Below are 14,176 nucleotides of genomic sequence, written 5' to 3' on the forward strand. Positions count from 1 at the left end.
CACACTTTTTTTTTTCTTTTTTTAAGAATTGCATCAACTAAACAGCAGTCCCGCTGCCGGTGGCTTTGGGAAATGTGCTGCTGACAATTTCCTATAGGTAAACATCAAAACCTGAAATTCTGTCATGAAAAATTAGAGATTTTCCTGCATAAAAAAATAGTCTTCTGTTACTGACCTGTGTTTGCGATGAATGATTTGACCACCACTTTTCTACTGCCATTGGATGAAGAACAGAAGATACCGTGCAAAAGAGGAAATAAGACCCAGAAAGCCAGTTAAATATCACAGCTAGACACTCAAAGGGAGCATTAATGCAAGAGTAGTGATATCAGAGACACCTGTCAAACATCTTCAGCATCATATCTTCAGATCTCTCCTAGACTGTCTGGAAGAGAGCCAGAGATAAGAGCCTCTTTGCTGAGGCTGACAGCATGGGAGGGATCTATCACACAGAAACTGGCTTTCAGGCAAACCTCATTCTCCTCCCTCTTCTTCCTCTGCATGACTTGGTCAAAGCCTGTAGTGTGTAGCCAGAGATGGTGTCAATTCTGATTCAGGAAAGAGACACAGAGAAACCACCCCACTGTACAGCCTGAACAAAGTATTACCTTAGGTGAGTTACACAGCTCCACTCCAGCCCCACACTCAGGTTAAGTCTCTAATGCTCATGGTTTGCAACCCAAACCATGCACATTGCACAAATGGGGAAAGCCCAAACACCTTCCTCCTGCTACATGGCAGTAGATTCTTCTGTCAGTAGATCGACTGACAAGAGCTACTAGAGAGCAGGTAAGAAGAGTTTTGCCTCCACTAAGAGTTCAGATCCTGTCTCACTTCGAACGTACAATCCAGGTGCCTATAACTACTTCTCTAAGACAGACATTTGTCAAATATTTGGTTTGACAACCCTCTTAGACCTGACCATAGTGCTGACAAAGGTGCCAAAGACACTTTGCAAAGACACCATGAACACAAGACATGCCCATCAGAAGATTCTGAAGAGACTTCAAAATGGGAAAGCCTGGTTGGATCACTGCCACCTCCACTTCCTCAAGGAAGAGGCTGGGCAGCTGTGCTAAGAGCCAGAGAGGATTATCATGAGGATTTAAATTCTGTGTAATGCCCATTCAAACACCTGAAGTTATTTGTTGCTTTTCTATGGGATTTGTGATTGAAGCTCTTACAAGGGGTGATTTGACTCTAAAACAGATTATTTATTTTTGCAGGTCTTTTTCTAATCAAAAAATAAAATCACTCATATAAAAAATGTTATAAAATATCCATTGTGAAAAGCATAACATTCTTTGTCCTTTCTCCTCCTCTTATCAATGGAGCAAACTCTATCGGTTATAAACAATTTGCACAAAATAAACATATCCCAATAATGATCAACCGAAACAAAATCCCATCATATCATTAGGATGAAGCACTGTACAACAGATTGTTGCAGAGATTGGTTATAACGCTGCCTAGGATGAATAAAATCACGTTACACAACACCAATGCAATCTCAGTCATTAGTCACCTAGAAAGCACCTGTTAGAATAAGTTCTCCCCGTTTCACACAAGTTAAAATCGTCCTCCTGTTTAAACTATATTAGCCTCCCGTGGAAAAATAATCCTCATATTTCATACTATAGTTGAACAAGAAAAAATCCAATTGATATACTTTTTTGATCTTTTCAATTTGTTCTGAGCTCAATTGTCTGAAATACTCCAAGGTGATATCACCAGTAGTTCGTTTCTCTGAGCTGTATCTCTTCAAGCTGGGGTAGTGCATGCTCTCTGGTGCCCCAATGATCTTCAGAACATGCTCAGAATCTAAGCCTAGAGTTTCATACTTGCCCAGAACATCATAGTGAATGTTGCAAGGATCACAGAGCAGAAACATTGGTTTCCAGTGGATGTCTAGGGCATTTGGTTGTTTTGTTATAATAAAGTTGACAAATTCTTGGAAACTCACTTTTTCAGAGGAATTATTGTTTTTCCTGAACATGGCCCTAATCTCATTTGCAACAGTGATGCTATAGAATGGCTCAGAGTGCAGAAGCTTGTCCCTGTAAGCTGAAACTAGCCGCTCCAAGGGATGCCTAGTGAACATCACTTTAGTGTAGTTGCTCAGAAACTCCTCTTGCTTTTCAGGAGGGTAAGACGTCAGCTTCTTGATCACTGAAGTTCTGTGGATGTTGTCATGCTCAATTTCAGCAGCTTTCATGTTCAAATCTGCTTGGAGAAGAAAAATTGTTCTCTTCCAGTTGGAGCAGCCTACCTTGGGAACCTCACAGTAGATTAGTTTATGTCTGTGCTCCACAAAGAGCTGGTTTGCAACATGAAAATCCAGTTTGCTTCTTGATTTAAGAAGGTTTTTCTCCAGGCAGACAGAAGCCAGGGTGTTTTTGCGATCATTTTGAATCATCAACCAATCTTCAAAGCGATCAGAAAAAGGACCTGTGACTAGTAAAGAAATTTAAACAATCAGTTTTAAAGAAACTTATATAATTCTTTTCTTCATTATGCCAACCATAACCTTCAATCTATCGACATACCAAAATTGATAATCAAACATGTCAAATGTTTTTTTCATCATTCTTCCCATACATTGCTAAGAGACACAGTGTCAGGGCCTTGGATATATTCTTAGCATTTGAGCTATATATTTACTTTCCAACATATCTGAGAAGGATGGGCTTGGTTCTAAAAATCTCTAAGTCTTTCTGTTAGTAAAGTCTTTACTTACCCGATAGATTTCTTTGTCTCTTGCAGAATAACCCCAAAAGAAATATCCCAAAAAGGAAATTTGGGAGGAGGAAAACTAACACCTTCTGGTTCATATTATTTTCACAGGAAGAAGGATGATGTAGCCTCTAAACAGTCTCTAAATCTGACTTCCTGTCAATGAGAAAACACAATACAAGTTAGCTTTTGTATGACTGATAAAACAGACATGACACAGAATGTAAGACAGCAGAAAGATCTTTCAAGCCCTAGGAAATATAGCTGTTGGCAAGACTGAAACATTCCACTATGAAAAACACTCACCGCTATTTTATTGTTAAGCCAAAGAAAACAAATAATATGATCATTTTAAACAAGAACATAAGTTCCTCCTTCTTCAGGACAAAGAACTTTGCATGAGTAAATACTACTCCCTCCTTCTTATTAAAGCTGGTGCTTGTGTCAAGTAACTCTTCTACTCCTTTGCAATGTTAAGTAGTAATAACCTCACTTAGGATTATGGAGATCTGCTTAAACAAAACAAAACAAAACAAAGCCTTACTTGTTTGGAATCATGCAGTACAAACAAGTTTTGTTTAGTTTGAAAGGGCCCTACTTACAAACCTATGATGAACTCAGGATGTGATTCTTATCATCTCTCCTATTGAAGCTTTTCACTTTGTAAAGCTAAATCAATATTATCTGCAGTGGAAACTGTTTCGTATTTCAGCTGAGAATCCTGGCTACTGAGCAATAGATTAATTCTCTTTCTTTTTCTGTCCCCAAGACTGCAGAGTACCTGTCTGCCACTGTTGCTGCTGCAGCACTCAGGACTGCAGGAAACGATCAAAAAACATGCACTGTGGTAGAGGCAGCAGGAGAGGTGATGCCAAAGGAGACATCCCATGTTCACAGATGGGGACAGTCTGCTGCAGCTCCTCTGAATGTATTCCCTCCCCTTCACTCCCTTGTTCTGCCCCTAGTGCTGCCTGCACGTAGAGCTTGCAGCTCTTCAGTACAACCTTACTATATTGCCCTTGCTAGGAAGGTCTCCATCAGCAAGCTTCTCATCCCATTTTTTTCCGAAGTAGCCAACTTATGTGGGAAAACCTAATTGCTTCTGAATGTAACATTCTGGTTTTGTCCCAAAGGATCTGCTCTGCCAAACAAGTCAGGCAACATTGTTTTGCTTGTTCTGTGCAAGTTTTTCACCCTGAGTTTCCTTGGTACCACCTGGACTTCTCAGGGATGTAACATTATCCTTGCTTTTTTCTATTTTCACGAAGACACAACAGGACCAGGAAGTCATTTGGGGTTCTTACAAAAACCCAAGCTGGAGTTACAGAGACAGATTTCCTGCGTGTTATAAGGCAGCAGTATAGATATAACTGGCTATGCCACTGAAAATGAACTTGTACAACATAGTGGCTTTCTTTCGGGGTGGAGGGGAGCTTTTTTTACACCACATGTTCTTGCCAGGACATCTTCATTCAAACTCATTCAACTAGTTGGCAGCATTACTAAGAATCAGTTCTCACTCAGCGCAGGTATGACCTTAGAAATGAAGGGGGAAGACTGTTCGCTATTTCTGACTTGTAAACAGACACGTACAAGTCCATAATTATTGACTTGTGTTTACATTCAGCCCTTTTACTATTCATTCAAATAAAGGCAGTGCTTTTACACACACACTCTCCTTTATCTAGGCAATACCTTTGCATCTGTTTGGCTGCATAAGGCCATTATAAAGGCTGCAATAAAACATAAGGTTGATCTCTGACTCTTCTGTTTAACTTTTTCTTCATTGCATGTTAACGTTTTCTCCTCACTGCTGACTTCTTGTGCATCAAGAGCTTTTTTCAAAGGCAGATGAAGTCAGCCTGAAAGTGTTTGTTGACCTCTGGGTCTGAGATCAACTGGTATCTTTTTACTCTTTTTGAGAACGATTCAAAGGCACAGTTTCATACTCTGAGGCAAATAAAATGCATATGACATTAAATGATCCTGTACAGAGATTTCTTGTTAGAGCATAGTTTGGAGAAAGAGGTTAGGCATCAGTTACACTTAAGCAGTCACCTCAGGGTGTTATCATAACTGTCTTTGTCAGGAACCAGAAAATGAGCTATATTCACTTATCCTGTTTAGATATTTGTATCATGTAGGTTTGTTAATGAAATTATTTTTATAGGGTCCACTGTAGGACATTTCATGCTGAGACATGTCAATGAGACACTAGAAGGAAAGAGAAAAGATTAGCCTCCCAGAGGGAAAGCAGTTAGTTTAAAAACTAGACAAACAGAGGAGACAACTCCTCTCCTAACAAACAGACATTTGCATATTTGTGGAAGCAAAAGAATCCATATTTTAATTCAGGAGAATGGCAAGATTGCCTCCTGGGAAGGGCAGGAATAGAACAAACTCCAGGGTGAAAGATTATATCTGCCTGAATTCCTTAGAAGACTTCAGAGCACGTACTTGCTCTCCTTCCTCCTCCACCAAGGAGCGAACTGGCTCACACTGCTGATTTTGAGAAGCTACCTGAATGTGAAGTCCTGAGGGTGCTTTTGAAGGTGTTTCCTGATGGGAGTTCCCAACAAGCAGTCTTGTACACGGAAGGACCCAATGACGAGAAACACTGAATCACTTAAAGGCAACCTGAGGCACAGGCAGGAAAGGAAATTCTGAGAGTCACCTTGTCTGAAGGGGTAAAAATAACCTGGAAATAAAAGAAGAACAACAAAACCAAAATTTAGTGATATAAATATATTTCTTTTGGTTTTTTCTTTTTTTTTCTTTTAAAGATATTTGTGTGTCCATTTTAAATGCAATGAAATAATTTAAATTTTACCTCAGCCCACCTGGAATGGTGTGTGATTTAAGGGGATTGGGTAACTACACAGCATTCCTCGTGCAAGGTGTGCCAAATCAATTAACACAACTCCTCAACAAACGGTCTAGTTCAGCTGCATCTAAAGGGGAACATATTGGGTCCCCAAAGGCAGGATATAAAAGTAGTACCATAAGGCTCACAAAAAAAAAAAAAAAAAAAAAAAAAAAAAAAAAAAAAAAAACGGACAACATGCAAAATGTTCTGAATGGTTCTTTGACAGCAACATATCCCAAAAAAGGGGACAATACACTGAAAATAGGACACAGGGCATTAGTCTGCTTTGTTGTTCTAGTAGTGATCATTTTTTTTAATGAAAACCAAAATCTAGATACAGATCCAGATGTCTATCTATATCTATACTGATGGCTCTTGCTTATTCTTCATGGCACAACATTACAGAACACGGTAAGTAGCCACTGCTGAATATATTCAACTCTGCTTATTGTGGATAGTTTAATGCCAAAAATCATGAGTACAGGATCTAGCACATCACACTCGCACTGAAATTCTTCCTCCTACCATGAAGACTCATTCCTAGATACTATGTATTGTTCTGGAGGGACTAGACAGTGTTGCCTGTAAAGTCTCTCTAACAGCCCATTCTGTTCTTAAATGGTTAAAACAATACCTCATGCCATAATCCCTAGTCCTTCTCTGGAAATGCTGAAACATTCCAGTTGAAAGAATCTGCAGTTTCCCATCAGTCTGAACAACAATACTTTGTTACTTTTACAAACAATTACAAGACTTTAAATTGGAACTGTTGCATAATGGCAAGTCTGTATGTATGGCAACTATTATCCAAGTATAAAATACACACTTAGATGTGCATATACGTGTGTGTATATATAAAATACACTATCATATATGCATGTATATAAATATGTGTGTGTATATATAATATACATACTCATATGTGCATATATACACGTGCATATATGACTGCATACACACTCACATGTGTAGTTCAAAATCGCATTGATAGCAGTTACACTGGCATACTGTTTGCTCCAAGTAAACTAACTAAATAGGTGGATAAGGACTTAGAATCTCCTAGTGATAAACTTACAGAGGTGTGTCTCCGGCTAATTTTTGGTAAATTCAAACCTCGGTCACAGCTGTGCATACGAGTGCTCCCTGGCTCTCAGCCTCACGATAAGCAGACTCTCCAGATTAAAAGAACGAAAAGGCAACAATACTCGTGTGTGTTTCTGATACACTTGAAGCCTGAGGCAGAAAACATACCAGCAGGGTGGCTCAGTGAAAGGCAGAGAAAACCTCTGAAAACAGATAACATTCTCAGTGACTGGGTCACATTCTCCACTTAAGCTCTGCTAATGCCTTCAAAAAGACAACTGCAAATACACACGTACCTATGTGTATGGAAGTACATAGAATACAAGGAGGGGATGATGTGTATCAGCCCCACATGAACCACCAGAATAAAAAAAGCAGCAGGACAAAAGCAGCTTTGCAGGAAGAAAGCCTGACTATGGTGTCCTAAGAGGGTGAATGCTTCCATTTAACAGCAAGAGGCCGTTCACCCAAACCAAGGGCTCCTCTGCTCTCTGGGAAGGCGAGGGAGCTGAGTCCTAGCGGGCAGGCCGGTCTGACCCATAAAGTGGATTAAACTGCTGCTCATCCTCACTGCATCCCCCCTTTTCACCTGTGCTCTGGCTCCTGCACCTGCTCCACTGCAGCCCACGCCACCTACCAGTCTTGCCAGCCAGGCCTCGTGCCCCAAGCCCTTATCTGTCACCTCGGGCAGTGCTAAACGCTCAGTTCTTCCTTCTGATCAGTCCTACTACCACTCTCCATTACTAGTTTACCAAACAAGTATCTCATACTTGCACCTGGGGTGCCTCTCTCCTCCAAAGAAAAAAAGCAAAAGCTTCTAAAACTTTTCCAGAGCTTTTGTAGTTTTTCTCCTAAAATTCGCTCCTTAAAATCCTTTTCAGTGATGCCAACAGGAAAAAAAAAAAAAAAAAAAAAAAAAAAAAAAAAAAAAAAAAAAAAAAAAAAAAAAAATGAAAAGAAAAAAGAAAGAAAGAAGAGAAAAGGCTCTAGCTAGGCTGCCAGTGTACTAGAACTACTAGAACTATTACCAACCATGCAAAAGGATGAGAGAAAGAAAGAGCCAATTTGGGGCTGAAAAGAACCAAAGAGAGCATAAGAAAGAGGGCATAGAAAAAGGCAGGATGGAGCCTGATGGAAGAACTCCAGGACAAGCAGGGGGCTGTAACCCAAGGAAGGGCAAAGGGGCTGGGGTGATGAGAACAGCAGCCCTCCATGGAATCAGCTCTAGCAACTATGTGGGAAAGGGAGGCTGAAACGGGCAGCAGCAAAAATACCAAGTACAATTCATCCAATAACGCTGGAGAAAAACAAATGGAAGAGAAAGCGTTCATACTGAGATGATCTCGCATACAAAGGACATGCACAGAACAAGCCAGTTAATTACCACAGACTTTTTAAAAGTAATGGGACTAACGGCAGCCCGATCACACTCTCCAGCCAATCCCTTGCTGTGGATTCTGGCTGGTCTCTGCCACTGCTGAGGCGCTTTCCTCCCTGGAGCTGTATCACAGAATCATGGAATTATTATGGCTAGAAAGACCTTCAAGGTCATCAAGCCCAAGAGTCCCACGTTTGGGGTTCCGTAAGGGGTCACTTGCACTAGAGGCTGACTGGGAGCTGTGAGGGCCAACTGCTCCCCAAGGGCCAGAGAGGAGAGGAGTTAAGGCCTGCTGCAGGCAGGGAAGGGAGAGAGGAAGGATGGGAGAGAAAGGAATTCTTTCTAGGGTGCCTTCACAAGAAAATCTCAGAGAGCTGAAGTGAGAGTTATACACTGGTAACAAAGACAAAAGCCTCTGAGCTCTGCTCCTCTGGGACAGGTGAGCCACAGGCACCAGAAGCTTTGGCATGCACAAGTGCTATGTGGATGGGAGTGAAAACAGGGCTGGGAAGAAGATCCTCCAATTCTCCTAGCTCTAAGACTCGTTTAGCCTCATCACTGGAGAATTTTTTTCAGGTATTCTGAGCCTCCAGAAGCTTTGCAGGTGCAGCTCCAGAATACCTGTCATTAGCACAGTCCTGCAGTGGTAAACTGGGAAATGTGTGCTACAGCAAACGAAGTCCATTTCGAAAGCCCAGATTTTCATTGACTAAGGCAAAACAATCCCCTAGTTGAAAAGTCAGGTTGATTTTCTGAAGGAAGTGTCACTTCTTTCTTGATTATGCCCATAACCAAAAATCTAGTTCTTAATCTAGTGGTACTGGGATGTAGGGACTTCCTGTATAAACTCAATTCAAAAACCTACTTGTGTCAACTGCTATTTAAACCACTGCAAAACCAGGCAGGGAGAGCGAGTCTCTACCCCTCTTTTAGGGAGTCTAGATAAATCTATGAAACTTGAGAAGGATAAAACGAGAAAAAGAATAAAGAAGCTTAGAATAGGATACACACTACAGTGGCAATGAACTACCTCATCTCAGGTTTATTTTATGTAAAACTCATATCATCCCTTTGTCTTATATTGATAACTAGGGCTCTGCTTTCTTATGTGCCTTACACTCCCCTCCCAAATTCCTCTCTTCTCAGTTACTCTTGACAACAGTGACCACTTCCTTGCCATTCAGGCTATTCACACTATCTTGGCCCTAGATCCCTTCTCTCCCGTCTTACTTTGATCTCGCTGCGTAAACTGGTTTCATTCATTCCTGCCACTACACACTGAATAGGAAAATCAGAACTTCAACAGTCCCTGTTGCTCAGTACACACCCTCCAGACTACTGCTCACCTAGTTATAAGCTTCTTGCTGTTGCTTCACTGGTAAAATCTCTGAAACAGTCACGATCACTCCCTATTTTTTCAGGCCAGTATGTCCAAAGTGGCCCTACTAAAACTATTTTCATTTTTGTTCCCGCCTTCTCCAGCTTCTGCCTCATCCTAGTCCAGCTTTTCACTTTTCCTTCAGTGTCCCACACTATGTCATCCAAAACTCTACTCTCATTCACTTTTTTATTTTTTTATTCCTCCCAAGACTTCTTCTGCCTAATCCTTAAACTAGTGGTTTTGCGTGCGCTCTTTTACAGAAATAAACTTCTCCTGAAATAGCCGTACTCACAAAAATGTATGCATTCCCTCCCTCTTCCTATACCAATCTAGGTCTATTTTTTCCTCTCCTTATTAGTATCCTCTGTGTCCCAGAACAAGCTGTTCAGTAAAAGGCTTACATTTTAGTCTTTATTTTTATGAAACATATTTTATTGTATACACTTGCAGCACACGCAGTATTAAGTATTCACAAGTTAGGAAAAAGTAGCATTAAAGTTATGTATGAATGGAAGCACAGAGAGTGAAATAACTGTTGACTTTTTGTTTCAAGATTGAGATGCGACATTTCATGCTATTTAACATTATGGTATACTCTGTACATTAAAAACAGATTTTGCTGATATTTTACAGATCTGTATTTTACAGATACAGATACAGATGCTTCTCCTTTGCTCCTTCCCAAATGTGACCTCCCTCTTCCCTAGCGCCTGCTTCCACTCCTCAGGCTGTTATCCAGCCACCAGCAAATCCTCATCTCACCTCTGAAAGCCACGCTCGCTCTGCTCCCAGGCAGCCTGCCCAGCAAATCCTGTTTTCCATTTTTTTTTCCAACTGTTTTTGCTGAAAGGGTTTGTTTGTTTGTTTGTTTTAACATCCTGAGGCAGGTATTTAGCATAGAAAACTTCAGCTTAAATGCTTGAAATTTGAGAAAACCTTATGCAGTTGCAAATAGTATTGAAATGAGAAGAATCAAGATGCCTATCAGGTTCACCTACAAGAATTTACCCTTATGCAGTGCCAGAAATGAATGAATGCTTCTGTCTCCTCATTTCAGATACCAGAGTCATTACAGCAACTTTCAGCTGTTTATTAAACACCTATGTTCTTAATTTAGGCATGCTAAAGGAACGAAAAGAAATTCCAAAAATAAATACCCTTCAGATTTGCTTCCTCATTATGTGTTCCAAAACTAAATATTATTACTGTCCCTGTTTATTTCTTGAGAGTTTCAATAGCAATTTCTAAATATAAAAACAAACAACAAAAAAGCAACCCTGTGATAGAGAAATCTCCCTTTGTAAAGATTTGATTACACCATGGAAATCATGATATTATGGAATGCCACTGAGAACCCAATTTTACTCACCAATCAGATCACCTCGGTGAAGATTTTCCACTTCTCTGAATGTTAGTAAGTAGGAAAAAAAATCCAGAGAGAGAAAAAAAACAGGCCAAAGAAACATTTCATTTTATGCCTGGGTCTGCAGAGGAAGCAGGGAGAGGTTTTATCTTCTCCTTACCTGGACTTCACAGTCGGGCAAAGTGTTTCTGCAGCCACATCGATGCCTTCCCAGAGGAGCATCTGAAAGACTCTGCATACGCAGAATTTATTTCTGTCTTCACTTTGATTAAGTGCCCAGCTAAAGCCGTAAGTGTTTCCCTGTGAACATTTAGGTGAGCATCTCCAGTTGCACATTACTGAGCAATGTTCTGTGTCTGTCTCTGGGTATAATAAGCAGCTTTTAACCACTCCCTGTGTATGGTCTACAGCAGGTCTCAGAGCCTGCCAAGCGCTTCAATAGCAGCCTGCCAAGAGGCTGCCTGTTAAGCAACGAAGAGGGAGGATGGTTGGGAATACGAGGATAAAGGTAATCGGGGTGAGAGTGACTGTGATGGGATAATGTATATTGATTTTAGATCAGGTACAAGAGCAAGGGGTTGCTTTGCAAAGCAAACCCAATGCACTCGCTACAAGCAGAATCCAATAAACACTGGGAACTGTTAGGTAAGTTCTCTTGGGAAACAGAGCTAAAGAAGAAGGAATTTAGTAGATTTGGCAGTTTCTTAGAGAAATGATGTTTAGGATACAAGCACAAACAATCCCACACAGTAGGAGGATAGGAAGTATGGTCAGGGACCAACTTGGCTAAGTAACAAGGTTTTCGATGACCTGAAACACCAGAAGGAAATGTACAGAAAGAGGGAACCAGGTCAAACTGCTAAGGGTAAGTACCAAAAAATGCTGAAACAAAATCAGAAAGTATAAAGTACAAATTTAAATGTAAGAAGCAATGGACATAAAGGATAGCAAGAAAACAATCTTTAAGGAAAAGATAAACCTAATAATAGACTGCATGCAGAAAGTTAAAGTACACTTTGCCTCACTCTTCACTAAAAGGGTGATCTGCAACCACATGACTGACATAACTAAAACCAGGAAGAAATAAGTCAACCAAAATAGGTAAAGGACAGATCTGAGGAGTATCTTGGTGGGGCTGCAATTTACCTCATCCAAAAGATCACGCCTCTAGCACATCTCCAAAATAACTCTTTTATTGGTCATGTACTGTACTGACTACATCTCTCCTGACTGTGATGGAGCACACAGATGGTTGTTATATAGACGATTAAAATTATTAGAAATAAATCCTACCAGGAATGAGGGCTGGGCCTGAGGGATTGCATGGAGGTTACCTTGAGAACAGAGGGAAAGAAGTGAAAAGCTGCCAGCTTCCCTTCTGAAAACTCATGAAAGATAAGTGAGATTCCAGGAAATTGGAGAGACGAACACAATGCTCATCTTTAAAAAGTCAAGAAATGAAGAAGAGAGCAATTCTTGAAAAACAGTGGAATAAATAACACAAGAAAATGTTCATAAGCAGCACAGAGAAAATTATAAAAGCTGATAGCCAACATGTGAAGAATAGAAAGCAATATAGCTTTGACAACAATAACAGATATCATAGAGAAGTGAGTCATGCAATATGTCTTAATTCTAGTAATGTTATTAACTGATTTAACATACAAATATTTCCATTAGTAAATAAAGAAACGAAGATAAGATATTTTACTGTGAGCACAGAACTAGTGGATAAAACAGTCTTCTATATTCCATTATAAGAACTCATCTTCAAATGCAAAAAAAAAATCTTGTAAGTGAGATTACAACTGGGTTTGTTCTGGCCTAGGTCCATTTTCATTAGAGACGTGGATAAAGGAATGATCCTTCAACCTTCCAGATAACTATAGACCCAGATAAGCAACAAATACCTTGGATGATAGGTTAATTTCAGAATGCACTTGACAAATAAGAGCACAAGGTCTGAAGGAGAAACAAGGGTGCCATGCACTTGTGTTCACAGGAGTGCGGTTCTACGCAGGGTTGACGAGGACCAACTAGGGCCCCATTCGGTTAGAAAGGGACAACAGGCTCAGTCCGTCACAAGTTATATACAAGCAATGCTACAGCTACAAAAACAGACAAACAAAAAATGCATATTATTATATTATATTATTACAAAGATAAACATTTTTCTGTGAGATCTATCCAAGCAGCTTCCTATTATACTTCGGGCTAGCAGAGTGGCTAGCAGCATTGTATCCTTTGGCAAGCAAAAGGGTTCAGGGAGAAGGTAGATCGAGTGGAGGGAACCCAGAGAAGAACATGGAAAATGGTCAGATGTCTGGAAAAACATGAAAGAAATATTGAAACAATTGAGATTATTCAGTCTACAGAAGAGAAGACCAAGTGAAGACATGGAAATAATCAGCTACATAAAAGCTATCTGTAAAAGGGTAAGGATTAAATTGCTCTATCTGCAGGGGATATGAGGTAATGGTCTTAAAGTGCAGCAAGAGAATTTATGTTATGTATTAGGAAGATCTTAATAGCAGAAAAAGTAATAAAATACTTCTTTAATTTCCAAGGTATGATTGATCCTTTCTTGGAGCTTCAGAATAGATAACATGACCTCTTGAAGTCTTTTCCAGCCTCAGTTTTTCTAAGTCTGGGGTTCATTGGTTGTGTAATTCTGAATATCTGTCTTACACCTCTAGAGAACACCTTGTTTTCAAAGTTTTCATGCCAAACTGTACCAAGCCAGATTGCGGTTTCAATGCAGGGGACTCAAAGAATGAGCAAAGCCAATACCGGGCTTATCACTGCCTAGCTGGGCATGATGCCACCTCTGTTTTTTCTATATCGTGTCCTTCGAGCACTCATAAGAAATACAGGGAGTTGTGGCCTGAGTGCTGCTATCTTCTAATGTCCAGAGACTGCTGTATCTGACTGATTTGGTGGTTGCACGTTGCATTTTCAGATGTCTGAAGCGGATCCATCTCCCTTCTGTGGATTCCTAACGGAGGCTGTTGGAGAAGCACTCCCATCCGTTCACACATGCCTTTCTGGTGAGCTCCTGCAAACCACTAACAAGGCATGGAGCTCACCTGCCTCAGGGCACACTTCTGATGATGAGCCATGGGAGAGCACTGCACGGAGCGAGACGTGCACAGAAAATATGCAGACGTCGTACGATGGTGGAAGGCTGCAGGACCAGGCTGCTTCAGCCTTTAGAGGTGTTCTCTTTATATGCTTGTTCTTTGTATTAAACGAACATCAAGCTCGTATGAAATATATATATAATCTATATATTTGTTATATAGGTATTTGTAATACATATAACAAATTATTATGTACAATATATATATTACAAAATTACATATTTATATATCA

At 40.2% G+C, this 14,176-nt stretch overlaps 1 protein-coding gene across 2 annotated transcripts; it reads right to left on the reverse strand.

Moving 5' to 3' along the window:
- Positions 1-1,292: 1,292 nt before the first annotated feature.
- Positions 1,293-11,156, reverse strand: LOC112942526 (carbohydrate sulfotransferase 8-like). 2 transcript variants are annotated; one of them, XM_026033474.1, is made up of 5 exons: positions 10,965-11,156; positions 10,811-10,845; positions 5,254-5,431; positions 2,738-2,889; positions 1,293-2,454 (listed from the first exon to the last, which is right to left on the reverse strand). In XM_026033474.1, the coding sequence occupies exons 4-5, from the start codon at positions 2,829-2,831 to the stop codon at positions 1,598-1,600; spliced, it is 951 nt and encodes a 316-aa protein (XP_025889259.1). In that variant the 5' UTR covers positions 2,832-2,889; positions 5,254-5,431; positions 10,811-10,845; positions 10,965-11,156; the 3' UTR covers positions 1,293-1,597. The 2 variants fall into 2 exon arrangements, with proteins under 2 accessions (XP_025889259.1, XP_025889258.1); XM_026033473.1 differs by lacking the exon at positions 10,811-10,845.
- Between the last annotated feature and the right edge of the window lie 3,020 nt (positions 11,157-14,176).

The sequence above is a fragment of the Nothoprocta perdicaria genome, unplaced genomic scaffold (genome assembly GCF_003342845.1).
Source record: "Nothoprocta perdicaria isolate Ctin4 unplaced genomic scaffold, notPer1 scaffold_129, whole genome shotgun sequence".
Classification (NCBI taxonomy): domain Eukaryota; kingdom Metazoa; phylum Chordata; class Aves; order Tinamiformes; family Tinamidae; genus Nothoprocta; species Nothoprocta perdicaria.

Coding starts and splice junctions, on each gene's coding strand:
- LOC112942526 (XM_026033473.1), bottom strand. CDS start 2,831: ATGAACCAGAAGGTGTTAGTTTTCCTCCTCCCAAATTTCCTTTTTGGG. Junction 2,455..2,737: donor GAGACAAAGAAATCTATCGG/GTAAGTAAAGAC, acceptor TTTCTTTACTAG/TCACAGGTCCTTTTTCTGAT.